Source organism: Triplophysa rosa, linkage group LG25 (genome assembly GCF_024868665.1).
Source record: "Triplophysa rosa linkage group LG25, Trosa_1v2, whole genome shotgun sequence".
Lineage (NCBI taxonomy): Eukaryota > Metazoa > Chordata > Actinopteri > Cypriniformes > Nemacheilidae > Triplophysa > Triplophysa rosa.
Genome location: NC_079914.1, coordinates 13,295,882 through 13,323,689, shown reverse-complemented (window position 1 = coordinate 13,323,689; position 27,808 = coordinate 13,295,882). Strand labels below are relative to the sequence as shown.

Genomic DNA, 27,808 nt, shown 5'->3' with positions numbered 1-27,808 from the left:
TCGAATGCAAATAACGCACAAATCATACACATTTTTAAGATATTTTATTACTAAAACATCTCTAAAGGCAGCGCATTTAAGTGTTCACAAATATTTCTATTTTCCTCTCTGGAGCGAATACAATGTTGTGGTAAAAAAATCAAATCGGCGTGCTAAGAACTTCATGAAGACAAAACACTAAGCAAAACCCAGATTTAACACTTGAGGTCCCCTTAACATTTACTTGTGTCCAAAAGTGGCTAGTGTAATCGCAAAGATTTCTTTTTTTGGACATTTGATATACTTTGACAACAATAGTTGACCAAACACAATGCCTCTACATTAAAGAAAATTACTCGTACTGTACAAAATCAGACATCAAGCCCAACATAATGGTTCAAATGACAATTTAAAGAGACAGGAACATTTAGCGCACATTTGTTAAGTTACAAAAAAACGGAAATTTGAGGTAAAGTGCTCTGCAGCTACAAAAGTGAATGTTTAGTCGCTGACTTGAGAGAATTTACTAATATGTGATCAAAATCACATGACATTTATTTACACTTTGCTGGTCAAAACTGATCTGCTACAGTATAAAAAAAACACGTCCCTTCACTTGCCCCTTCAAGCGTCAACCTGGAACAAAATCGAGCTGACTTTTTCACAAAGATGAACGTCAAAACTTTCTTTTCTAACATCAAGCTAACCAGTTAAAATGTAACTCGAAAGCGATGCATCATGTCGTTTATAAACAAACAAAAAACACAGACTGAAAGACAGAAGACGTTTTCATAAAGAAAAAAGTGCCTACAAAGGAATAAAACGAAATTATACCCGGACAGCGTTTTATAACCCGCTCTAATTCCAGTGGTCACGTGACATCCTTGCACAATATCTACATCTCATCTACGAAATTCTATGTACAACATATACATACAAATAACACTGTCGTCTATAAACAAACTTCAGATTGGCGACTTCATACTTACAGCCATTATTAAAATTTAACAAAGAAATGGAGAATTTTAGGTACTAGTCTTTGGTGGAAAGACAGGAATCCAAAGTAATAGTAACATTGCACAATGACATTGTTTCTGTAGTCAGCGGAAGAGGAACACCACTCAACTTCAGGGCAATGATCTAGAAACGAATGTATTGAATGTCAGTGGTGGTGATGTAGGAAAAGCAAAATAGAGAAACTGCTTAGCAGAACAAGAGCTCAAATTAACATTGTGTAAAGAATCTTCATCTTCATTGTGATATAGAAATGGTTTCTAAGCTACTGAACATTTTTGGCGAATAATTTTGATTAGTAACTGAAAATAAACTGCCAATCCTGTTTAGTAGCTCATGTGCCAGTTACATGACCTAATGAATAAGATGTTCTTGTTGGCACTCTTTTTAAAAAGAACAGGTTGAGTGAATCTAACAAGGAAATATTCAGGTCATTTTATACCAAAATAAAATAGAAAATTAAGAAATTACAGTTTCTTCCTTTTCTTGATAATGTAGGTAAAAATGGCCTGAACGTTTCTTGACAGTGTTTGTGAGATTTACATATTCATCGTTAAAATGATTGTTAGCTAAAATCGTTTCCTTCATTATCTAAAAACATAAAATAACTGCTGAATGAAAACGGACTAATAAAATCTTGAATTCTCACAATCATGCTGTTGATTTTTTGTTCTTCCATTTTGTAGACAGTGTTTGGTCTGAACACGTACAGACCTTGACCCAAATTCAAGGCCCTTTACAAAAGCCAAAATCAACACATCAGTGCTTCATCATGAAATAACACGTTCCAGAGTGACCACAACGGCGCAAACCACAATATTGTCATCCAAATTCCATGATTTAACATTAAGTGGAACACTGACGCTGTGCAAAACTGCTAACCATAACAATAAGCGACCCAAAACGTCCCATATTCTTCGTTTCGTCCGTCAGGAACGTATGCTACAGAATTGTTCCACACCTTCCCTGTCTTTATATTCACAGAATCTTTTGGTTTTTCTGTGACATCCAGTGAGCATTTTTTGTACAATCTAAAACGTATTTTCCTTCGTTGTATTTACAAACTTACAAAATTGTTAGCAGTTAAGACTGAGCAAAAACGTCTCTACGTAAAAAATGAAGACTGTTTCTTCATAAGGTCCAAGTCCTTTCATTGGAATTTCCCAGCATGCTGTGCAGGGCGCTCAGAAAAAGATAACGTCTTCCTTGGCGGCCTCGTCACTCACAGCGTACTGGAGGGTGTGCTGGACGTTCTGGTTTTGGGTTTTGAGAATGGCGAGGCTGGCTTGGGCGTCCACGTAGCCATCCGGGGGGCTGGGGGAATCTGCAGAGCGAGCAAACAAACAACAGCTCTGTCAGTTGGGCCTAATGACTGTTTACACAGTGGGTCAAGAGCGGTTGAGGCTCGGCGGGGAATGTCGGGAGGGGCTGTTTGATTACCTGAGTGTGACGGTTGGGGTTGAAGGGGCTGCTGGTGGGGGCTGACGGGGCGGCGTGCTTTTAGGTTCCCCTCTGAATCTCGTGCTGACAGCCTGATGGGCAGTGTTTGCTTCATGTCAACAGAGGCTGTGAAACAAGCAAAACAGTTTTTAAAATCAACACATTCTCCGCCAGACAACTCAAAGCACACAGAGACCACATCATTGTTGTTGTTCCTTCTAATGTGGCTGTTCATAAAAGGTTGTGTGCGCTAAACTGACCCAAGCTCTCGGTGCGGTGTGAACTCTTTCCCTTCCCGCTCTTCTCTTTGCCCTTGCTGAGGGCGGCGAGTTTGGTGGGGATCTGCTGCTGGACTCCGCCCTGCTTGTGCAGTTGGTTGGTGGTGCTGACGAGGTGGATGGGAACCTCCGTTTTCGTCGACAGGGTGTTGCAGGAGCTCTCTCGGCGCGAGTGGACCTCGGGACGCTCTGGGTAGTCGGCAGGGGATACTGAGAGAGAGGCCCGCAGGAGCGCCTTTTGAGGAAGCGACTGGTCCCCTGGTCCACCGAGCAGGAGCTCGCCGTTAAAGCTTGAGGAGAGAGGAAGCTGTAAAAACAAAAGCAAATGTGTAAATAACAATGAAAATGATACAATATTCTGAATTCTATTAAATTATTTTAATACATTTCTAATATCTTGCTACGATTAATCGTTTGTTAATCGATTAATCGCATACGTATGCCATTTGCTCTGGACTTGGTATCTAAAAACAAACGCAAAGCATTATCGCATAGACATGATCTTTAAAGTCAGCTTGTGAAGAGCTCTTCGCTACGTTTGAGTTCAAAAAGGAGGAAATGCCGAGCTAATGTGTCACATGGGGAATCCAGTCTGTTCGAGAATCGCCGAGATCCACAGGAAGAATGCAAATTCGAAACACATGCTGCTTCTTGGGCTGAGCGAAGGCATTCTTTGATCTACTCGTGGACACACTTTGTCAACACAGGCAAAGAATGTAACAAAATTCGAGGGTGCCCCACATGAAAGGACATGAGGTAAAGATTAATAACGGACATCAGCGACTGACAGTTAGTCAGCTGGCTACCTGCCAACCCTTTCATCCCAGGTAACACGTTGTACGGTATTTGGAGGGATAGTCCACCCGGAGCGACTTGAAGTTACCATGCCTTGCTCGAGGGGTGAATGAGTAGCGCGGTTTTGGGGATGTACTGAACTTAAAGAACTGAAACTGTGTTCAAGTGATTAATCGTGATGCTTCCAACACCCTCGGACGTGGAGGTGAAGATGGAGCAACCGTACTGTCCAACACATCTACTTAAAGGTGTGGAGAAGATTGGCCTGAAACTGGTGCCGCCCGAGTCGTTTCATCACGTTCCCACCCGGACAACTCACAATTCCACCCTCCAATTTCAAGTTTTCTACGAAAAGAAGGGATGTATGGCACAACTCAAAAATGTAGGCGTATGTTGAACCCATGAGATTATTAGAAGTGATGTGCAAGCCTGTATTTGTCGGATTTTGACCCTTGTTGGATTTAAATCATTTTTATGATCTAGATTCTAGAAGAGGTTGGAAAAGCCTGAACGTCTCCAACCTGCCCAGGCAATATCACCTGAAGAAGTTTACAGTGTGGCCTTTGTCAAACACAAGCACTTTTCTTCGGGACAGATGCTTCATTGTCTCCTCTCCTGAGGTGCCTTCAGTAAATATAAGGTTTCCAGAGCTGAAAATATGAGGGGTGTGCGAGGTTTTCCCTACAAAAGCTTGATTGACATCACATAAACAATTAGGACTGGCCGCATTCCAGCGCCAGTATTAATGAAAGCTTGCTGGCAGGTAATTATACGTTGCGGTTTTCCCATTTGAAAACGGCGCTGGATACTTGGAGCAAATATTCATTTGGAGCTCTTGCGCTGTGCCGCTCGATTCTAGGAACGTTGCTAGTAAATCACGGTGCTAAATACCTGTTGCTGACGGGTCGCTTGGGTTTTTTAACCTCAGACAGCTGAGCAGTAAAACTAAGCAAACCTCCCGGCACAAAAACAGACTCCATGGAAACACAAGCATCTGTGTTTATGACTGACCATAAATCTAACAATAACAAAATAAATCTAAAGGCCTACAGTTGGACTTTACAAACAGAGTGCATGGGAAATATAAAGCAAGCTGGCAGAGGAAAGGAACTATGTTTAATGTTATCGGAGTTCAACTCCGCTCTAAAAACTCAAAACACGAGAACGGAAATGAGTAAGAAAAGAATTGGCCAGGTCAAAAAGAAAAAGCAATATATCTCACTTGACAGATGACGACCGACATGGTAATAAAACAATCCAGCGTAATAAAACAGAGCGGAACGTTGATGCTCCAGACAATAGACGTTCTGCTCAATTAGTAAACCGCAAAATCATTATAACATTGTAAAAAACTTCACTGGATAACTGAAGTGCCATTAGCAATTATGCTAACGTATAGACAGAAGAAACAAAACAAAACATTCGTTTTGTACGAAGTGACCACTGCAGACAAAAGCTTCAGACAGAACAAAAACTTCATCAACAGACCGAAAAAGTTATGCAAATTCTCAATGTCTTTATCGCTAAAAAAGCACAACTGCAAACTTTGAAATGGCGTACGGTGTTTTATCCCAAGATCTGTACCCCTGGCAACAAGGGCAGACGGTTACTGTTAGCTGCAGAAAAGCGCGATAAGCGCAGATCACAGGAAAGGCCAGGCATGACTGGACGGGCCTGCATGACCTCATATGCATACAATGAAACGTGAAGTTGCGGTAACTTGCTGCAAGAAATCTATTAGTGTCATTGTATAATACAAAAGCATCCTGATGCTAAAATGCCTTGAGATAAACTTGACATCCAGCCATCTCAACCCATTTTCAAATGAATGGTCTACCATTTTAAGTTGTAATTCGTAACTTTATCGCCATCTCTGTTTAAAACATAAAATTGCAGGTTACTTAGCGTAATTATTGTCAAATGACGTAAAACTGATAAGGAATCAAAGGGGAATCAAACAATAAAATTATTACTATTATAAACTTACTGTTGTGCATTGTGTATTGAGTAGGGAGTTTTAAACACTTTTTTGATTAAGTTAAAAATAAAAAATCATCAAGAACATAATAAAGCCAGGTTATAGATTGCAGCTTTAAGGAAACAAGGTCTTTCTAGGAACTGAAGTAAGGGGATCTGTTTGTTTAACACTATCAGCCTCATCTCACACAGCGACACTGTTTCAGTTTAGCTGAGCAACTGCACACCAGATCAGGAAATCACACAATATGTGTCTTTGTTGAACTCTGTTTGCACAGAGACTTGCTCTTCAGCGAGCGAGCTGGTTAGGAATGTTAAAACAGCGCCCGTCCGAGCGGCTCTTTTCTCACAGATCTGCTTGGCTAATCTAGCAGGTTTATTATCACAGAACAGGTAGGGCAGGGTGGCAGGTAAATCATCAAGACTTGAGCATGAAGTCGAGCGGCTTCTGTGTTGCCTCACAGTGGCACATTGTTTGCTCGATTGTGCCGGCAGAGCGGTGCAGAAAGGAGAGCGTGGGAAAAGCAGACGCTCTCTTACCTGGCACACCTGCGCTTGAAATAAATAATAATAATGATAATGTGACTTTGAATGGGAACAGGTGACATCATCCTATTTCAATGTGCCAGTTCCTGTTGTCCTAAATGCATGACTTCAGAATAACAGAAAAACGGCGTTCAAGATCTATACAGAACACCTCCGAATTTCAGCACGGATAAACGTTTACAAAAAGATTTTTCTAAACAAAACAATGTTTTAACTAAAAACAGGCTCGCTGGTGCAAAAAGCACCCGTCACAGTGCTAGGGTGTTGCTATGCTAAGGTGCTTTTGGTTTAAAATTTTTATTTTAACGATTTTGTTTAAAAACCTTGCTAAAAGCAACTCAGAACACCTTAGCAACCCCATAGCAACGGCCTAGAATTGTTACAAACATTTTTTGCGCGAGCGAAGGGCACATTTCCAGTTTAAATATATATTTCATGTTTAAAAACCTTGTAAATACACTATATTTAAAGTAAACATGTAGAGCTCGCTTGTACAAAAAACGCCTGAAGGGCGTTGCTATGCGGTTGCTAAGGCATTCTGAGTGGCTATTAGCTTGTTGCCAAGATGTTTGAGTTTAAATTTTGGCATCAATAAACATATACACAAAAGTTTTTTATATGACTGACAACGATAGGGTGTTGTTATGGGGTTGCTAAGCTGTTCTAATTGGCTGTTGCCAAGGTTCTAATGTGAAATTCTTGGTATGGATAAACACACAAATATGTAAAAAGTGTATATTTAAAATAAAACATAGCGCTTGCTAATGCGAAAAAGGCACCTGTCACAACGCTAGGGCATTGCTAGGGGGTTGCTAAGGTGTTTTAGTTCAGAAGCTTAAGGTGTAAGGGGGTTATCCTCTGGCCAGGGTTAAAAATATCACCCTAAAGTGCAACCCACACTAGATGAGGTGGTGTTTACCATGAGGATGGTATTAGCAACGCAACGTCCATTATGCAACTGTGTGTTGGCAGACAGGAAGTGTTTCTTCATATCGTGACATCGTAAGTCAAAGTCGAACACCCCTCACCTGGCCAGCCTCCTGTGCGTATAACGCGGCAGTGTTCGGCACCGTGTTGTGCTTTCTCAGCTTCCTCTGCTGTTCAAGTCTCTCTCTCTCTTTCTCCACCGCTCTTGTTGACTCCCGCAGCCGCTCCAGGTCCTGCTGGTATGTCTGCTTCTGTCGTTCCAGCTCCTGTCTCTCCTCGGCTAGCCGGGCTTCCAGCCGTCTGCATTCTTCCTCTTTCTCCTTCAGCTTCCGTTCTGCCGCCTCGGTCTGCCGTCTCTGCCTCTCGCGCTCCCGCTCCCAGCGGGCCTGCTCCTGTCTGTGCTGGCTCTGCAGACGCTGAAAATTGGCCATCTCCTCGCGGTGCTTCTCCAGGTTCCTTTGTTTCTCCTGCTCGAGGAGCACATCTGTGCCGCGGCTCCGGCCGCCAGAACGCTCCCGTTCGGCGGTGAGGAGAGAGGCCCGCTGCAGCTCGATGTGACTGTCCTGCTGAGCGACAATGGCCTGAGTGGAGGGACAGAGAGGGGATTTAATATTTGAATAGCTGTTGAGACATGCTTGGTAACTAAGGCTTGAAGAGTGTCATGTGTTCTCAGCTGCCTGTCCTTCTGTTCGCTTTGATAATAAAGTGTCTGCTGAGAATGTAAATTAAATGTACATAAGACAAAAGCAAACAAGTGAAACAAAACTAAAACAACAATCAAAGACTAACAAACTGGAGATGAGGGAAGCTATTGTGGAAATATGTTATTATAGTCGTCTTAAACATCTGATCCGATACACATCACCCTCTAACATCCCACACACAGAGACCACAGCATGAGACGCCTTAAGGTGTGAAATTCCTCAAACTAAACATTTCCTTCTCTGATCTTATCTCAGGGGCTGCATTTCCTTAGAAGCTTTCTTATTGACACAACAGTCGGTCAGTGTGTGTGTGTGTGTGTGTGTGTGTGTGTGTTACCTGTAAACTGTAGAGCCGCTGAGACAGCAGGAGGACTCGCTCGTAGAACTGGATGAACAGGAAGACAATGACAGCATTAGATATTCATAGGCACCGTTCTCACCGTCGATACAATACCAGCATTCCTGCCAGGTTAAGCAGCGCTGCATTTCCCACCGGTTAGGTGCGGCGGACGCAAAGGTTACTATTTAAAAAATGCATTGGGTGGCATATATAAAACAATGTGGCGTTTCGTTTCTCACGGGAAATCGTCTGGTCTAATGTGACCTCATACCTCTGCTTGTGGAAATCTGAAGGTTGATTTTTTGTGGCAGCCGGGTGATGAGGTCTCATCCTGTGAGAGACAGACATTTTGCGTTTCATCCAAATACAGTCTTTACAATCACGATGGAGGACAAATATGTTAATTCAACTCACCAGCTCTTCCTGGATTTGACAGGTATAGACCTCTTTGATCTGCGGGTCTGAGCTGGCCCGTTCACTGCGATCCCTGGACCTGCTTGCCGCTCCGGAGACCTTCTTCTTTATACTACCGTCTGTGTGAACACAAATATACACATCTTACACACGGACTGAATCCCAGACGGGAACGGTTGCACTTTTGAAAAAGTATATAGGCAGATCGACAGTATTGGCACATGGTACAGTGTCATCTTGTCCTCAATAAAAAGTAATATTTTAAATAATATTTTGCCTGGCGCAAGGGATTGTGGGTAATTTGCTAACCAAAATAATTGGTTTATGTCTTAAATGTAGCATACACAAGTAATATCTAGTCTCATATTTATTAAAGTTTAACATGACGCTCACTTTTAGGCAGAATTTTAGGAGCGCTGTCGTAGCCACCGAAGGTGTCGGCCCTGCGAGGAAGCATGCTCAACCCTGGACTCTGGTTTCCTTCAGTCTGAGGAGATGTTTCCTTCACACCGGATGCCAGGAGGTTCTGAAGGTTCTCCACTGCAGAGAAACATAGTTCCAAGAGTTTTATAAACGCTCTCAAGTGATCCCAAATACAAGAAATCAATAAGAATCTAATGTAAACATGATTTCAATTTGTTTCAATGACTGCAGCAAAAGGGATTTCTTTGATAAAATGTCTGGATGGTTAGACAACATATTTAATAACCTAACACACAATGATTTGCAAGTTTTCTGTGCAGGTCTGCTCATACAACATTATTTTAACAAGTAAAACGAATTCAACAGGCGAGATGCCCTGACATGTCACCTTCGGTGATGGCTCCTTTGAGGAGCTGCTCCCCCTGCTGGACTTCCGAGGCTTCGCCCCGCAGGAGCAAACGTGAGCGATGACTGCCGTCTTCCACACCGGCCACAGATTCGACCAGATCTGAGAATAACTGCAGTTTATCTGTGAGGCTATGAGCGATCTCAGCGTCCTTCAACATCAGCCGTTCTATAAGAAAATAAAAGTTTATTCTTGTATAAAATATAGAAGCAAAAAAGACACTTCTTGTGTTGCATGTGTGTAGTTAAAAACACAAGTTCGCCCTCTAGTGACCAAGGCTATCTTGTTCTGGACATTTAAGACATTAATGATAAGTCTCCAAAATGCTCAACAATCAGAGAACCATCCCAAACCGAAATATAGTGGCTATTGTAAAAAAAGTATACATATACACATACACACACATATAATGTAAATAAAGTATAAATTTAAGAAAAAAAAATAATCAGTGCATATTTTGTCACTAAATATACATTAAAATATCTCAATATTACATTAAAAATCATTATAATATTTGCAATGTTGGTTGATTTTATATCGCATTACACAATTAATCAGAGAAATATTATTTAATATTTAAAGTATTTAATATTTCATAATGTATATTGACCAGATCGGTATAACATACAATGACTAAATAATGAATACACAAACTGCTAATTTTACCATGAAACTCTCGGAATCGAGCGACCCTGGCCTCCACTTCCTCACTGAACAGCCTCTCCTCTGTATGTGGACAGCTGAAGAACCGAAATAAAAATTTAAGAACGACTGAAAAGTGAAGGACACAGCAAGCGTGTTTTTATAGATCACACACCTTTCCACGGCCTGTCGGATGTGCGTGATCCATGTGTTGCGCTCTTCTTTCGAGGCCGTGTGGATCTCGTACATCTCGGGTCGGTTAGAGGAGGCGCAGATGAGGAACATGGCCCGCTCCTCGTGAGCGACCTCCCGCACGATCAGCTTCTGCAGGGAAATGACGGACGGCTTGTTGTCCTGCCAGGAGAAAAGAAACGTTTGTTTTCGATTCATTTCGATTTTCTGTGAATTGACGTTGAAATCACACTCACCACGGTAGAGAACATGTATCTCTGATCCTTCTCTTGCAATAAGACGAGAACGTCAGTCAGCAGTAGAGCGAGAATATCTAAAGGTGGAAATTAAAACATTCTTAACTGTTATAAAACACAAAACTTCACACGTTACAAAATAAAAGTTTCATATTTTACAAAATAAAATGCATTCATACTAAAGCATTACCTTTGAGTCGACCGGACGCGGCTTTCCAGTAGACCGTGCCTTCATTCAGCAGCCTGCGACGGCCCTGGCACAGATCCTCCTTGCGGAAAAAACATCCGTCCTTGATCTTTCCCAGAGGCTTGGGTTCCATCTTGGAGGAGATCTCTCGGAGCCGAGCTTCCTTTTCGTAGAGGTTGACCTGAGAGTCCACCTGCACGATGACGTCCTTGATCAGACAGAGAGCTTCTGCCAGACCTTCATGTTCCTCTGTGCCAGCTGCAAAGACACAACGTTGATTTGCATTTCATGTTTCATTACATTAACTAAAGAAAGTGTGAGGGATAATAACCTTCTGTATTGTGCAGGATTCGCTCCACTAAAACAGGATACTTGGTGATTCGCTGCGTCACCAGCAGGATGCACTCTGGAACGCCCAACCGCCGCACGATTGACAGATTGCTTATTTTCTGAAATGCAAAATAAAGAAATATATAAAAGAGTGCAGAGGGCAACAGAGCACATCCCCCCAAAAAAGCACTCGGATGTATAAGATTAGGGGCGGAGCTTAACCTACCCTCATGAGGTTCTGAAACTTCTTGTTGCTCTGAAGTTGTTCTTTGTAATAGTTGACTGCTTCAGTGTGGCGACTGCAGAAATCGCCGTAACAGTCTTTCATTCGTTCTCCAAGCTCTCCGGAAAACTGCAAACAGGACAAATAAAGAATTATGAAAGAAATTTCACTAAACATTTCAATCGCACATTTATTTCCATTTTAATGATCAAAATATGCTTTGCAAATATATAATATTTACTACAGAACACTACTCTGTACTATTTATGCAAGAAGTGTAGAAGCAGAAACAGGAAATTATAACCAGGAAGTGTGAAACAGGAAGTGTTTAGCATGTACCTGGGATATAAGGATGTCTGAGAGTTGGTTGATGGCGTAATCGCGTTCGCTGCCCGTCTGCAGGGACTCAGCGCGCCGCTCCCTGAGGCGGGACAGGAAGTGACTGTGCAGCTCTAGCAGGCTGTCCAGCTGCGGAAACAGACAGTCCAACCTCTTGTCGTCCATCTGTAAGGCCTCGCGCAGCTCTCGGGCGTACACGCGCTGCATGATCTTCAGCGTCCTCATGTGATGCATCTCCGTCTGAATGAGCTCTGTGAACATTTCATTATTACTGTTATCGGTGACTCACTAACTGACGTCACATGATCCAAATGATTTTATTAGTAGTATTATTTGATTTTATTATTATTATAAGATAAACAAAAAACATCCAGTACATCATGTTCAGCAGTCATTGTACTATAAAAAGAAGGTGTGTAGTTGTGATGTAACACCAACCGTATATAACGTCCTGTCTCTTGGTCATTTCCTTCGAATGCTTCTTCAAGAAGTTGTTATCCACGGCCAGACTCCAGGACTCTACTTCAAAGTCCTGCGCGATGGAGTCCAGCTCGCCCCGCAAAGTGGTGTAATATGCATCTGAACGCCAAAAAGAAACAATAAGCGTGGCCAAATGCATTAAAAATATCCAGTTAGCAACGTGTTTCGACCACTCACCTTCCACGATGAGCGACTCGGGTGTTGAGGAGACGAGAGACACGGTGTCGTCAGCGGGGCGCTTCATCCTGAATGCATCCACCTCGTCCATATCTCCTGCGACAGAGCTGCCGGAGCAGCAAGAGTCGCTATGATTATGAGAGAACCTTCCCCACGTGTATCTTTAAGGGTTAAGACAGAAGCTAAACCCGACTCACCCGCTGCTGCTGCTGCTGTTCTGGTTGGCTGTATGATTGCTGGAGGCGGCTGGTTGGGCGCTGTGTCCTTTAGGCGAAACGGTCATTCCTGAAGCGCAGCGAGCCTTTCGGGACGAGCCATCGGCGGCGAGCGTCAGGGTGGAGCTGGTCTCCCTCAGAGCTGTGGGGAAACGAGAGGAGTTAGAGCGGTAACAGTGCCTCAAAACCGAGCGAGGCAGACTCTCGAGGACGCGGTTGGTGAGGGGGTCTCGGTGGAGGAGGGATCGCACCCCGAGCCGGCTGGACAGACCCCAGGAGGCCGGGGGACGAGTGCTCTTCCGATGTGAGCCGCGGATTCTGGGTAGAGCCAATGCCATGTGCAAAGGATGTCAAAAGTGAAGGATGGCAACGTAGAAACCGCGGGGTCAACGAATGTCTGCAACACGGCAAGGTGGGCTTTATAAAGCGGCGTGAAATCTCACACGCCCCCAAGGTTCTAGAAATCTCACACGCCCCCTTTGACTGCTCAACACTCTCTTTCTCTCTCTCTCCTCAGCAACCTCCTGTTGCGCTTGAGGATGTTTTGATGGAGCGGGAGACAGTCAGATTAGAGAGATCAATTATCTCCAGAACGAATCAGCCGTTAATAGCCATCCTCATTTCCCTAGTGGCTGACACACCTTCATCAATGCAATCTCACAATATCTGCTTTTACACACATTTTTTTTACCAAATATAGCGATATTACATTTTATAAACACTGATAAATAAATGTATAATTATTTACTAATGACTTCAAAATAAAGAGATATTTTATTTTATTATATTATATTTATTATATAATGAATGTTGATAAATATCTCAATTTGTTGTTTTAAATAAAGAAGTTTTAATTTTTTACTGTAATATTTTTTATCATTTATTTTCATATATATAAATTCCATTAACAAGCTCAAGCAGAGCAAACCAGGGGCATTATGGTTTTGATTTTAGTTTTACTCAGTTTTATTAATATTTTAAATTAGCATTTATTTTTAGATTTTTTTGTTTATGTTCATTTTAGTTAAAGTTTTAGCAATTTTGGTATATGCTTTTGTCATTTTATGATTTATTTGTTCATAATTTTTTATATGTTGCTACATAAGATTAATTTATTTTTATTTTAGTTGTATTTTAGGTTTTGTTTATTATTATAATTTTAGTGCTTTAAACTTCTTTCCGCTTATTTGAGGCAACATTTCCAATTTTCATAGTTTTTTTTTTATTTGATTTCAATGAACAGAAATGTTAGTAAACTAAATTAACCTTGGATTAAACAAATATTTAATAAACAACCACACCAAAGCTAAAGCTTAAAACAAACATATGAAATTGTCCAATTCGATTAAAAATATGTTTTTTAAACGTCATAAAAAGAAACCATTACGGTCCTGAACTACTGAGTTAAATAAAGTACGACATAAACTGATCAAATATCCTAAATAATACACAAACGTATGATCTTCCAGAAGCGTCGGGATTAAGCAGGACATTTCCAGATATTTTCCTCCGGGGACTGAAGCATCAAGTCTCATCCGCGCTTCTTAAAGCAATTACCACCTCGCTCATGGTCACAGTGGGAGGTGTTTAACGAGACGCCCAGAGCCCAGAGTAATTGCCACACCGCACCGATGTGACCAAATGCTCATTCGCAGTGTACGGAGGGGTCGTCCGGTCCTTTTCCACAATGAAACCACCACCAACTAATATGAAGAGTTACTCAACTCAAGAGCTCTCACTTGCTTATAAGACAATGATTGAATGTTATTTGTATGGTATCTTGAACGAGAGATGGAAGATATGACTATAATTTTTGAGTTTTTAAACATATGCATATACTTAAAAATGATTTGACAAACCTAAAGTATTATCATATCACAATATTTCACAAGTTATCACAATTAAGCGGTGCTGATTTCTTCCGAGCAGCAGGCAAACCTTCATCATTCTCCATCAGATTTGCTGGAAAATTAATTAGGGAACCGCGATTAACATCTTAAGTGCTTCTCTGTGGGACTGCGAACAATGAATCCCAAAGAACAACAGCCAGATGACCTTAATTTGCTATCAAGGGACTCCAATCAGCATCTGCCGGCCGAGCGTCTATAAAACAGGCCGATCACATGCAGGAGACGAGAGAAAAACAAGACCCGCGTCATTGTCTTCCTGCAGCTGAAATCATGAAAACCACGGCATTTTTCACATCACTGACCTGGTGTTTTTCAGCCGTGTCGGGAGTAAATTATTATCAATATTAACTGGCAATGGTATTAATGAAATAAAACGAAATAAAAAATCGTTTCATTCTGTGAACTACTAACAATATTTCTCACAAATTTCAAATAAAAATATTGCATTTCTGGTGAAAATAGGTGAAAATAGAAGAAAGGATGCTCTGTATTTTTTCAGACCTTAAATACGGCAAAGAAAACGAGTGTCACTTTTAAGCAATACAACAGTAATATTTCTACACTTATTTAGGAAAAGTTCAAAAAATACTTTTTATGTGATAACCTGGATTTTTATCACAGTTTCATGCGTCTTGTCATGTTGTCATGACTTTATGTCACTCCTGAGGTTTGACTTGGTTGAAATTCAACAAACCCGGGACTAGAATGGACACAATGCATCTGGAAACGCTGAATAAACGAACATTTGGAATGCTCTCCTAATGTTTTCCGTGGCTGTATTTACGTAATAGTTATATCTGCTTACCTTGATTACTTGACTGAGTGGCAGAGGTCGATATCTTCTGTACTGAATCTTTAGTCTGCGCACACAAAACAACAAATCTTTACTAACCCGGTACAGTTCTGGTTTATCATTAACAAACCACGCACCCACACACCCTGCCACTCCTGTGACCGAAGATAAGACAACCTCAAGAGCGAAGTGTTTCAACTTTATCAGTCAAACATTTCAGGGTGTCTAACAAACATAATCTACCGGACCAACAATGGTCTCATTTCCAACATTGAATAACTCAACGCGATTTATCGAAATGAATCTTACCTTGCCTTTACTGCTACACTCCGGTAACAGGGTCCTGCAGCTCTTATGGACGTTCACGGCACAGTCTGGAGATCAAACGGGACACCAGCGCGGCACAGAAAGAAACAGGTTAACGTTGTCATTATCAGAACCAGTTTATCTGCATTCAGGCGATTCGTAAAACAAGACTGCGAATTGAGTCTTGGCGGTGGGGGCACGAGGAGGGCTGCTGTCGTAATGGAACATTTATATTGACACACAACACTCAACAGGACTCTTTTTTTCTTTGAAACACAAAAGAAGATATTTTGAGAAATGTCTCAGTGGTTTTGTGTCCATACAATGGAAGTCAATGTTGTTTGATTATGAACATTCTCGAAAATATCTTTTTTGTGTTCTGCAGAAGAATGAAAGTCATGCAGCTTTGGATTGATGAAAGAATTTTCATTTTGGGATGAACTGTCAATTTAATCAGAAGCGGATGTGAAGCTGACATGAAACTACATCTGCGGGTATATTAAGGGTAAAACCTCTCAAAGTAGTGTGAATTGATTCAAAAGAGCTCGACAGCAGCCCTGTGGGCAAATTTCCACTTTTCACCCCACAAAGTGACAGATTCCATTCATTTAGTCAAACCCAAACAGACCCCAAACACAAAGTTCTGATCGATGAACACTCCATCACGCGATCTCCGAGGTTTTTCCAGACATAAATGACATAACTGAAAATACGCTTCCAGAGCACATTAAAGACCCATTATGTTGCATTTATAATGTTCGTCTAAAAAGTCTTAAATTGCAAGAGACAGAATTCACCACAATATTGTATGATTTATCAAGCTTCTTTATTTTCGAGTGGAACTGAAACACCTTTTCCTTTGTGAAGATGTCCAACGAACTGCGTTCAACCAAAATTCAGCTCAGTGTCAAGATCAAACAACTATTTCTTGGACCATTACAGGCTTACAAACGGAAGAGGAACTAGCACGGTCACAAACGCCGGTCGTAATCCTGTTTTTCAGTCACATGGTCCGCTCGTCGGAATGTGAAGGTGGGCGAACCGTGTGTTAAGCATGTTGTGAAGTTATTTCACACTCTGACAAAGACAAAATAATAGATGCTAGGGATGTAACAATATCAAAATCTCACTAAAAAATAAAAACCTCTGTATAAAGTCCAAGGTACGATATTTAATGCAATATTTCAAATGATGACTTGGAAACGTGCCATAAGCATCCTCTTTTCTTTATCCTCTAATCATAGCTGTTGCTTAGAGGTATGAGACGGGTCAAATAACCTCACAATCCCTTTATAAAATAAAATAATTGCACCAAATGGACCTTGCCAAAAGTAACATCTATTATTTTTTCTAACATTCTCTATGTTAGGCCCGGAAGACCTATCGTTTCATACAGTCATGTGACCACGGTAATATTGAGACAATTTTGCTATTGCAATAACACGATATCGATAATATTGTTACATCCCTATTTAGATGCGACAACAAACTGCATGCAGCACTGACACCAACAATCATCATGTGACAAGACTGTTAAAGGGACCTGTTAAAGGGATAGTCCATCCAAAAATGTAAATGATCTCAGTATTTATTCGTCCTTGTGTCATTAAAACCTGTATAGGACTGTGAAACACAAAAGAAGATATTTTAAGAAATGTCTTAATGGTTTTGTGTTCATCAATGGGGGTTCAACGTTCTTCAAAATATCTTCTTTTGTGTTCTGCAGAAGAAAGTCAGACAGGTTTGAATGACCAACGGGTGAGTAAATGATGAATACTTTTCATTTTGGGGTTAACTATCTCTTTAAGTTTAGCTGGGGGTGGGCGGTCACAGATTCACTGAAGTGAACAGCTACTGCCAGATGCAATTAAAAGCATGTGACTATTCAGAGTCAGACCTACATGAAGAAAAAAAACATGCACTCAGAATCAGCCTTGATAAGCTATATAGGAACAAGAAGAGTGTATTTTAAAGCAACGTACATCATTATTCCTCCACAAAACAAACATGTAACAGAAAATAACAGCTTACAAATGACACAAATTGATAATACACTATAAAAGCACCTTAAACATTTTGTCAAACACAAGAAAACGATCTCAAAATGCCACCTGATGACCATCTCTGATTTAACATGATTAAATCTAAGCTTATATCTATAATTTAAACAAAAATATAAATATATAGAAATCAGAATATAATAGAAACCAGGGTGTGGGACCTTCCTCAATAGGCAATACTAGCAACAATGTAGAACACCCTAGAAACCCCCTAACATCCATTTAAAACACCATAGCAACCACATAGGAACGCACTAACTAGCAACTGTCCTGGCAGCAACTGTTGCACGGACAAATACAGCTTTGATTTTCTTTATAAAAGACGTTATCTGCACGTTTAAAAGAAAACTGTAAAGCCTTATAATAAACTAATTCTAATACACGACAAAATATGCTGTAAGACCAATTAAATGCAGCCAATACGTAATCAGTGTTGAAACATCTACGTTAAATAAAACGACTGCTGACAGACTTTCAAAGTAACTGAACTGCACTTGATCGCATGTTCACGGCAATAAGCCAAATAAACGTAACGTACCATTAAACACAATGAAAACCCCACACTCCGACAAGCCACCTTAAATCCTTTCAAGTCTCTGACGTTTTATTCAAATCCCCAAAATGTCATTTAAACCCAAAGCTGCGCATAACATACGACGGACCTGCTTGACTAGCCAATCCAAACTAAACACAATGGACACCTGACCTCGTACGCAGACACTCTCTAAACTCACTAACTTTCCACTATTTTAACGCATTCGTCATATAAACGAGAGAAAAAAAACACACGAGGCTCAAAATCCACCGGTATGACGTATAGAAAGGCAGTGTGTAATGAGTTAAATCGCGCTGTATCGTTAGCGGTTTTGTGTTTGTGTTATTAGCTGCGCTAGCTCGCGCCGGAGAAACACCTGTTACACAAACTCACCGTTCCGCGGGAAACGCGCTTATGACGCCGCCGCCGGACGCGTTACGTTTCGGGGCATCGCTTTAAAGATCGTTCAGGGTTACCGTGACGCCTGCCTTCCCGGGAAAAAAACTATAGGCATCACTTAGCAACCTAAAATCCGACGCCAGTTGCGAGCGCTGTGTTTAGATTTGCAGCGACCCCGCTGACCGCAGGGGATTGTGGGAGATGCGGCGCATTCCACAGGCTGCTTTACAGATTTAAAGAGACAGCACTTCAGTTTCATGCTGGGAAGGGATTTACATATTTTATTTTTTAAGTATCATATTTATGGTCAGATTTTTATACTTTTTATGATACTTTTTAAAAAATAATACTTCATTTTTACATTACTGTTTATTTGTTGTTCTCAGTAAAACATCACTACTGTTGAATGGTTATGATAAATTGGATATCGGACAGAGACGTTCTCACCCCTCACGCCTGTGAAATACATCAGGATGACTTGTTTAATAAGCAGTGGTGTGCAAACAGTCATGCATAATATTTCCAGTCACCACCAAATGGCCTTACATGTACAGCTCGAACTGGGTGACTATGTTTTTGTCACTTTGAATAATAAACAGTTTTGAGAAACTGTCTGGGACCTCCTTTTAGTAGAATCCACTGACACACAAACAACCCTTACTTCCTGTTTAGACTGTCTTTTGATTGGCTGCCGCATTTCGAGTCACCCATACATTCCCCTAAAACATGTTACCGTGTAAGTTAAATAAGTGACAGCATTTTAACTTTGTACCTAATGGGTGTCTTAAAATGAAAATATTTCCCCACAGTCTCAAGAGAGTACTTTTTTTCAGAAACTGATGCCCTGCATAAATTACATATAAGGAAACGATGAACAAGTTTCACAAATGTAACACAAATATAAAAATCATTTTATCATTCACTCATCTTCATGTCATGCCGTACATGCACGAGTCTCTTTCTTCTGCAGAACACAAAAGAGATTTTGAAGAACGTTGATAACCAAACAGCGTTGACTCCCATTGACTTCCATTGTACGAACACAAAACCACAGAGACATTTCTCTAAATATCTTCTTTTGTGTTACACAGAAGAAAGAGTCAAACACAGGTTTTAAAGTGTCGTGAGAGTGAATAAACGTTGACAGGTTCGTTTATTTTTGGATGAACTATGGACCAGACAAACATCCTTTTTTTAAGTTCCCTCAGTCATTAAGAAACCTGATGAAATTGAACTAACTCATCCCAGTCCACCCACAGTTCTGTGAAGCACACAAAGCTGCTTGCAAAACAGCCATTGCTCATGCAATGCTACACTATGACACCAAAGCCAACTCGCATCTTCTGTTAATGCGCTGATGTTTTGCTAGACTTTCCACACACATGCAGTCATCATAACACGTCAATATTGCATCAAATTGTGTTATTTGTGATATCTGAGCAGGATGGCGTGAGCGGTGAGTGTTCGGGGTGATGCGTTACTCACTCAAACACTGCAGGCCATGCTTTCGCTGCAGACTCTTGCTGCACAGTGAACACCTCGCCCAGCTGGAAAAGGAGCCGGGCACTAGCTGGTGCCCACTGACGCTGACACGCCGCACCTTCTTGTGCTCTTTGAACTCTTTCTCTGTGCTTTTGTGCTGCTCTCTCTCACGGGTCTTACCCTGAAACGAGAAGCACGAGAGAATGTGTTTATAGCTACAGTAGTGTGATTCACACATTGTTGTGTTACATGTTTCTAGAAAACTTTATTTAGATCAGTTGTGTGAAAATGTCACGAACATCCGCGTACGACATGACAACAAGTTTGGGTTATATGTGACCTCAAAATTTAAAGAAAGAAATGAATGAAACAATGTAACTCAGATTGCGGAACAATTAGCAAATATTGAATAATATTTTAAATAAAAAGTATTTTCGGGTGAACTATGAACAGTTTTTACTCTAAATTAGTGATGTCACAAAATATCGTCATCGACAATAACCGTGATATAAAAACCACAATTAACGGTATTGCGTGAATTCAACACACATGATAATATCGTAGATAATTGAGCCCCTGTTTAAAGTTTTGCTGTAAGAGCTACACTCAAATTTTAAGTGCAATTCGTCGACCAAAAAAGGAGAAAACACAAAATTGACTGATAGCATAATTTGTTCGTAAGAAAAACATTCAAACAGATACCGTGATAATATCGCCAATGACGTTTTTGTCCACGATAACTGTGAGTTCAAAATCTAGTATTGTGACAGCTCTAGTTTAAATTATTAGAAAAAATATTATGTTGCTTATCCAGTATAACCAAAATCATTACAAATACCAAATTAAAAAGTTAAAAGTTCCAGGTCTAAAGTTCTTATTAGATTGCATGAGCTAGATTCACTTTTTTATTCTGTGAAAGTCAAAGTGTCCAACAGAAGGGGGAAGTTACAATGGCCAAAACATCACAGCATCGTTCAACAAAAATAGAGGTAGAATTTCGGTTCGAGCATAAACGGTCAAAGTGCGTCTGTTTACTTTATCTTTGTTGAAGGATCCAGTCATTCGGTTCTTCAAAGAGCTGAGGGTGCGCTTGACTTTGGTCCCTTTTTCTGAACGTTCTGGTCGTTCCTCTTCTTCATCATCGTTTTTACTAGTCACAAACCAAAGTATTCAAAAGATTTGTTTGAACGCAAGATTATAGTAACGAAAATATCACTAAAACAATACTTACTCGTTGGAGAGAAATTCATACCACGTAACATTTCCAGAAAATTCTTTCCTATCTGTGCTTGAAGTTCTGCGGAAAATCCAGGAGAGGTCAGAATTATATATTATAGCTTTGCCAACATTCATGTCTACGACCTGGAAATGTTCGGAATGGCGTGCTACCACACCATACTAGATTAGATTTTTGCAGACTTCAATGCATACTATGTTTCAAAGTGCACTACGTAGTAAGCTAGCATTCCGAACATGCCCTTCTGCTGTTAGAAGCAGCACAGTTATCATGCAAATGTTTCATGATCTCGTGAAAGCATGCCTTGCCTTTCATGCAAGTTTTCGAGATAAACCAAGAACATCCTAGACTAGCAATAGCCTCATAGTTTAAAAAAATACAGCTCGATGGATAAACACAGAGAATAAATGATATCATAAACACACAAATACACACAAAAGGTTCAAGACAACCAGGTGACAAACAATGCCCTCTACTTTGGGCCCCCAAAAGCAAGTTGGCCGGTGCGCTGTTAGTAGGGATGGGGTACGGCAGGCTTCCCTCACGCTGTTTACTTACCCGTGATACTGTTTAAGCTCTTGAAGAACTTTCTGTACCATCAGCCTAAGACAAACAAGACACTCAGGCTAAGTATGCGTGGCAGAAGGGAGGGTACATGGGTTCGGGCTCCCGTCCAAATAAAACCGTCAGCAAAAAAATTACTTTACACGGCAAACTGCACCAGTGGATCAACTCCCACATGCCATCTCTTCCAACCTTCAACCAGAGAAGTGCTAACACTTTTTTATTCGTTTTTTATGCAGCTGAGCATCTTTTAACTCATTAAGTTGAAATGAAGCTATTCAACATAATTTTCTTCCATAATACGTTTTTTAATATGAATGGTGTGTAGTGAACGTTATGCAGATAAAATCAACATTTTTACATCGTCTGAAATGATGACGTGTCTTGAAATGTTTAGTTTGTTCAATGTGTTCACGTAACTTCAACTAAAACAGGAAGTTAGGGCGTGGTAGTCAAATGGCTCCTCCCTCATAGTGTTTAGTTTACCTCAGAGTGGTATTCAAAAGCTAATGTGCAAAGCGACGTCCAAAAAATTGTTGGTGCATATTGGCGGAAACGAGTGGCAGAAATATTGTATGCTCATATCTACGGAATATGAATTTCGAAAATTTTGATTTCATGGGGACTTTAATGTCTTTCCTTAAACAATAAGCAGTTACATAAATGTGAAGACTTACACGTGACATCGTCCATCCACAGACTGCAGCCCTTCTTCAGTCTCCTGATCCTCTGAAAATCCAAAGGAACAAAAAATCAGAATGATATCTTCCGCTACTAACAATATCATTTTTGAAAACTGACTGACCAGACAACCATTATACTACACATTACAATGAACGTACTATTTTTTATTAAAAATAAAAACTTTTCATAATAAGGGCTGTCACAATATTTTAATAAATAATAAAAAATATATAAAGCTTTCTGTGTTTATTTTGTGTCTTCTGTTTTTTGGGCCAATGAATCACACTTAAAATACCTAAAAGTGTTTAGCAAGGTGAAGAGAGTTGTTACGCTACGTTACGTTATATTGTGACGCCCATATTTTATATATTTTTTCATATTTAAAGTGCGATCTCATGCAAATTCATTACTATTTTATGAGGTTGCAAATTAGGATGTATTTCTTTAATCTCATTCATACGTTTTAATACGATCTCCTTTCACACTAGTGATGCGTACATTTAGGGGCGTGGCTTCATTATTTCTTTTCTCCAATGAACGTAGACCGATTTATTTATTTATTTGTATGGTTGATTTGTATTACTCAGTCACAAAGCACAAATTCATACAAACGTAAAAAAGCTATAATTTCCCGTGAGAGCAGGCTTGTTTTTTTCTCGGCTCACTGCTGCAGTGGATTTATTTGATCACTTGAGAATCTGTCTCCTGTCCTGAAGTTTAAAATCCAGTTAATTGGACAATCACAGGGTTTCTCTGACCTCCGGCCTCTCTGGCAGCCTGCTGAGATGTTTCCAGTATGCGAGAGACCCTGTCAGCCTGAGACTTTTCTTCGGTGGCGAGAATCTCGGATCTGGAATACACCGTCTTTCCTGAATCGGGTGGCTTCTGTTACCAAAAAATAACAGAACTGCGTGAAAATACCATTGATACACGGTAGTCAGGGTATAGCTGTGTTTGTGTTGAGATGTTAAGAGTTGTGTAAAGATAGTTACAGCTGTTTCAAGGCTTTCAGTTTCGATGGCACCAGGCGTCTCCTCGACTGAACTCTCAGAGAAGGAGGAAGATGGTAAATGGGAACTTTGGAGACATCGCATCTCTTGTTCCCCATCGCTGTCAATACCAGTGGTGTCTAAACTGAACCTACACACAAAACACACCAACAAATATTTCAATTTATATAGAAATAAAAACAAATGTGACTGTAATTGTTCGAAAACAGTGAAATGAATGTAGATTGTAAAAATAAAATAATCTGGATTTGGGCACATTTGATGAGAAATGTTCGAGTTCATATCGAGATATTCAATAATATTGACTTTTGATTGCAGACATGACAAATCTGAGCTCAGTTTGAGACCCGGTTGACATCTCTGATGAAATATCTGAGACATCTGAGACACAGATGAGACATAACCAAAAGTTACCATTTGCTCTCCATTTCATCTAATTGATGAATAATTTCAATAATTTCAATAACTTTCTTATGGGTTCGGTCAATCCGGATAGTTCACCCCAAAATGAAAATTCTGTCATCGTTTACTCACCCTCGTGTAATTTCATACCTGTATAAATTACGTTGTTCTGATTAACACAGAGAAAGATATTTTGAAGAATGTTAGCAATTTTCAGTTCCGGGACATCGACTACCATAGTAGGAAAAATGAAATGGTAGTCAAAGGTGCCCCAAATCGGTTTGCTTTCCTAAATTTTTCCAAATATCTCATTGTGTGTTCAACAGAACAAAAAAATACAATATTGTTTTCCTACTATGGTAGTGGATGATGTCCCAGAATTGAAAATTGCTAACGTTCTTCCAAATATCTTTCTTTGTGTTCACAGAACAAAGAAATGTATACATGTTTATGTGAGTAAATTACAGAATTTTCATTTTTGGGCCAACTATCCTTTTAAAAACATTTTGTTATATTGTAATTTATAAAACAATAGAACAAGTAAATGTGATGAACTACACCTGTGGTTACACCGGTGAACTTCACACATTCTCTAAAATCCCTTTAATGGTTAGAAATGTGAATATAAATGTCTAACCTTCTTCCCAGGTCAATCGGAGACAGTGGCATATCAGAGCTGTGCCTGCGTGACGTGGACATGGACCGGACTAAAATCGGAATGCTCTCCATTTCTGAATCCTCATCTTGCTCTGGTCCTGGAAAATCCTGGAACTCTGACGTTCTTATAGCAAACAAGCGGTCCATGGTTTCCCCTCCAGCAGAAGATGCGGAGTGATCTACCTGGAACGGTTCAGAATTCAGGTGGAATCCACTCTCCGGTGGACAGACAGATGTGATCAGAACGGGAATCTGTGTTTGCGGCGGGGCAGTGTACACCGTCGATCCGAGCTGCAGATCTCTGAAATACTCAGAATCTCTTAAAGAAGAGCTGAGGTCCAGAAGGTCTTCCCCACTGCTGCAGTCACTTTCAGACAGGAAGTTCCTCTGAAAACAGGAAGTCAGTAAAGAGATGATCACAGGGTGCAGAAATACCCAGGTTCATGACTAATAAAGTGAATCCTGGGTGTGACTCATGCTAGTGTCGTTCTTAGACGTCTCACGTGATGAAAGAGCAATTGTCTACTGTACATGTATGAAAACGTTTATTTAAGTGTGCTATTAGTATACTTTGTTTAAAGGGGTCATATGGCGCGAAAACGTGTTTTTCTGTGTTTGGTGAATTATAAGTTGCCCATTAGACACGTAAAATTGCAACAATTAAAGTGGCGGAACAAACGATGCATTCTATCTAAAAGCGAATGCTCACCCAGACCTGCCTGAGGAGATACAAACATGCACAGTATGTGGAAAATACAGCGTTTTTGAACCTTAAATCGTGTATACACATTGCATTACTTCTAAAACAAACGATCATATTTGTTTTAGCCGTGTCATATGACCCCTTTAAATAATAAAAGAGAAAGTATGCGTCCAGTCAACTTTTTATGTACTTCTCAGAAAAGAAGGGTAGCACTTTATTTTACAGTCCTGTTTCCCATGTACATGTGTACTTATTACAGTAAATACAATAGCTGGGTAATAACTAGGTACTAACCCTGAACCAACCCCTAAACATAAACTTATACCATGTTGTTACCTTATACTACCCTGTTCTTTCTTAGGTAAGTACACTAAGTACACTACACGTACTGTAAAATAAAGTGCAACCGAAAAAAGTATACTTGGTATATTTACATACTTGTTCTTAATCTTTTGATCAAGATACTCCAAGTACAAATTTAATTTGTCAAAAAAACATGTCAAAATGATTTGCTGCGTGTTCTTATTTTTGAGTGGTTGTTATCTGGGAATAACGAATCTGCAAATGTCGCGATTGGCCAATCAGAATCAAGCATTCCAACGAGCCGTGTAATAAGTATTAAATTAATACCTCAATAAATAGGAACATAGCAGTATACATGTACCAAGTGCAAAAAGTACACAGTAAAAGTATGAGTTCACTTAAAAGAAGACATTATAAAAAGAAGACAGTATAAAACTAGTAAACAAGTGGTTTACTGAGAATATATCTTCTTACTAACTAAAACATGTGCTACAACTATTAAAGCATTGTTGCAGTACAGATGAAAACGAAATTGTAAACTACTTGTGTACTCAAAGTTTAATACGGTTACCCTTAAACTATGCTTAAAAGTACACTAACAGGAATACTTGTAGTACAAGTATACTTACTACATTGTGTAGTCTACTTAAAGGGACAGTCCACCCAAAAATGAAAATCCTGTCATCAATTACTCTTTCCTGTAGCTCAGTGATTAGAGCACGGTGCCAGCGGTGCCAAGGTCAAGGGTTCGAGCCCAGGGATTTCACATTCTCAAAAAGAAAATGTATGGTATAATGCAATGGAAGTCTGCTATAAATTTCTTTGTTCTGATGAACACGGAGAAAGATATTTGGAAGAATGTAAGTAACCAAACAGATCTCATCCTCCATTGACTGCCATATTAGGTCAAATAAATACTATGGGAGTCAATGGGGGATGAGATCTGTTTGGTTACTGATATTACTGGTTACTGGAATGTTACTGACATTCTTCCTAATATCTTCCTTTGTGTTTAGCGGAACAAAGAAATGGTTACAGGTTTGGAACAACGTGAACAGAATTTTCATTTTTGGATGAACTATCCCTTTAAAATTAAGTATACTTAATAAAATAACCCTGAAGTATACTTTTTTTTACTTTTGTAAGAGTTCCGGTATGTAAATAGTCTGCCAAAAATGCTGTAAAAAATACTGTTAAATATTATTTTACGTTAGCAAATGCATAAAGTAAAATGTTATAAATGCTTATTGTAAAATGTTACCAAAAGACCATGCAGCGCGAACTGCAACGTGCAAATGTTTTGCAAAACATCTCCATTTGTGTTCCACAGAAAGAAAAAAGTCAAAGAGTCAAGATTTAGAACGTCAAACTTCGCAACATCGCCAAAACTTTAAACTATTCCTAACGCTATTTAACATGACAGCATCATCTTGTTTGTGTTCACCTGTTCCTCAGAAGCTCTGCTGAAGAAGACGTCTTCTGGGATGGAAGCCGGAGATAAAGAAGAGGAGGAACTGGTCGCTGGAACACGTACATGAGGGCATGGCTTACACTCTGATGCTGAAACACAGATGTTTTACCACAGATTTAGCTAGAAATATGCAAGCGTGTGTTGCTCTGTGGCCTTCCGTGAAACTTATCACAGATGCTGCCACTCGAGGACAAAACAACGTTGACGTTTTATATCTCTTCCGTTTATTGACATACCAGAATCGTGACAGCAGTACAGAGATGCGCTTGAGTCCAAAACGTCTGTCTCTATCTAGCCTACTGCAATGCCAGAACTTATCATTCACTATTAATGACATCATTAAACAATGACACATTCAGCACAGCCCGGCGGCAGCGAGCGTAAACACAAAATGTGAATCAGTTGTGAAATGGAAGCGCTGGTTTACAGAAGCAAAGATCCGGGTTGTGTTTGATAGCGTTTGTGTCCATACAACGGAAGTCAATGGGGGCCAGTACCAACATTCTTCAAAATATCTTCTTTTGTGTTCTGCAGAAGAAAGAAAGTCATACAGGTTTGAAATGACTCAAGGGTGAGTTCCTGTCTACTCTATAATTATAATAACGATGCTGTGGAGCCTGACAACATCCAGACATCACACCAGGGGGATGACAAAACACTAAACAGAAGCTGATCCATCTCCAGGATGAATGAACCGTACAGTATTTTCAGTCATAAATCATAACAGCGCTGGACGGACGACAGACTCGGAGAACACGGAGGCTGTTTGTATCCGAATTAGACGCGTGATATGTAAACTATAGCGGCACTCGTCATGTTCAGATATCCTTTTATGGCCGCCACGTCTTTACTGTATGATCTAATGGGAATACTTAAACAAAGAGGCCTGTCTGATTTTCCAGGGGGGATCTACTGCAGAAAACTACCGTTAGGGCTTCGACTAAAAAAGCTTCTTTTGCGTCCCAGGGAGGATTTTTATTTCAAGTGGATTTCCATTTTGTTCACATTAAAATCATGTGAATATTTTT

General features: G+C 40.1%; 1 protein-coding gene across 1 annotated transcript; it reads right to left on the bottom strand.

Moving 5' to 3' along the window:
* Nucleotides 1-14: 14 nt before the first annotated feature.
* arhgef18b (rho/rac guanine nucleotide exchange factor (GEF) 18b) lies at nucleotides 15-26,016 on the bottom strand. The gene is made up of 30 exons (XM_057326420.1): nucleotides 25,939-26,016; nucleotides 24,284-24,690; nucleotides 23,227-23,374; nucleotides 22,993-23,119; nucleotides 22,228-22,279; nucleotides 21,545-21,589; nucleotides 20,981-21,046; nucleotides 20,785-20,899; nucleotides 19,753-19,930; nucleotides 15,277-15,341; nucleotides 14,980-15,034; nucleotides 12,247-12,406; nucleotides 12,050-12,156; nucleotides 11,831-11,971; nucleotides 11,393-11,643; nucleotides 11,057-11,182; nucleotides 10,832-10,949; nucleotides 10,504-10,758; nucleotides 10,314-10,390; nucleotides 10,061-10,239; nucleotides 9,910-9,983; nucleotides 9,226-9,411; nucleotides 8,808-8,954; nucleotides 8,415-8,533; nucleotides 8,272-8,331; nucleotides 7,998-8,045; nucleotides 7,058-7,537; nucleotides 2,694-3,018; nucleotides 2,434-2,559; nucleotides 15-2,317 (listed from the first exon to the last, which is right to left on the bottom strand). The coding sequence occupies exons 2-30, from the start codon at nucleotides 24,448-24,450 to the stop codon at nucleotides 2,178-2,180; spliced, it is 4,137 nt and encodes a 1,378-aa protein (XP_057182403.1). The 5' UTR covers nucleotides 24,451-24,690; nucleotides 25,939-26,016; the 3' UTR covers nucleotides 15-2,177.
* Nucleotides 26,017-27,808: the final 1,792 nt, after the last annotated feature.

Coding starts and splice junctions, on each gene's coding strand:
- arhgef18b (XM_057326420.1), bottom strand. CDS start 24,450: ATGGACCGCTTGTTTGCTATAAGAACGTCAGAGTTCCAGGATTTTCCA. Junction 9,412..9,909: donor TCGATTCCGAGAGTTTCATG/GTAAAATTAGCA, acceptor ATTTTCTTATAG/AACGGCTGATGTTGAAGGAC. Junction 2,318..2,433: donor ACCCCAACCGTCACACTCAG/GTAATCAAACAG, acceptor CTCGCTCTGCAG/ATTCCCCCAGCCCCCCGGAT.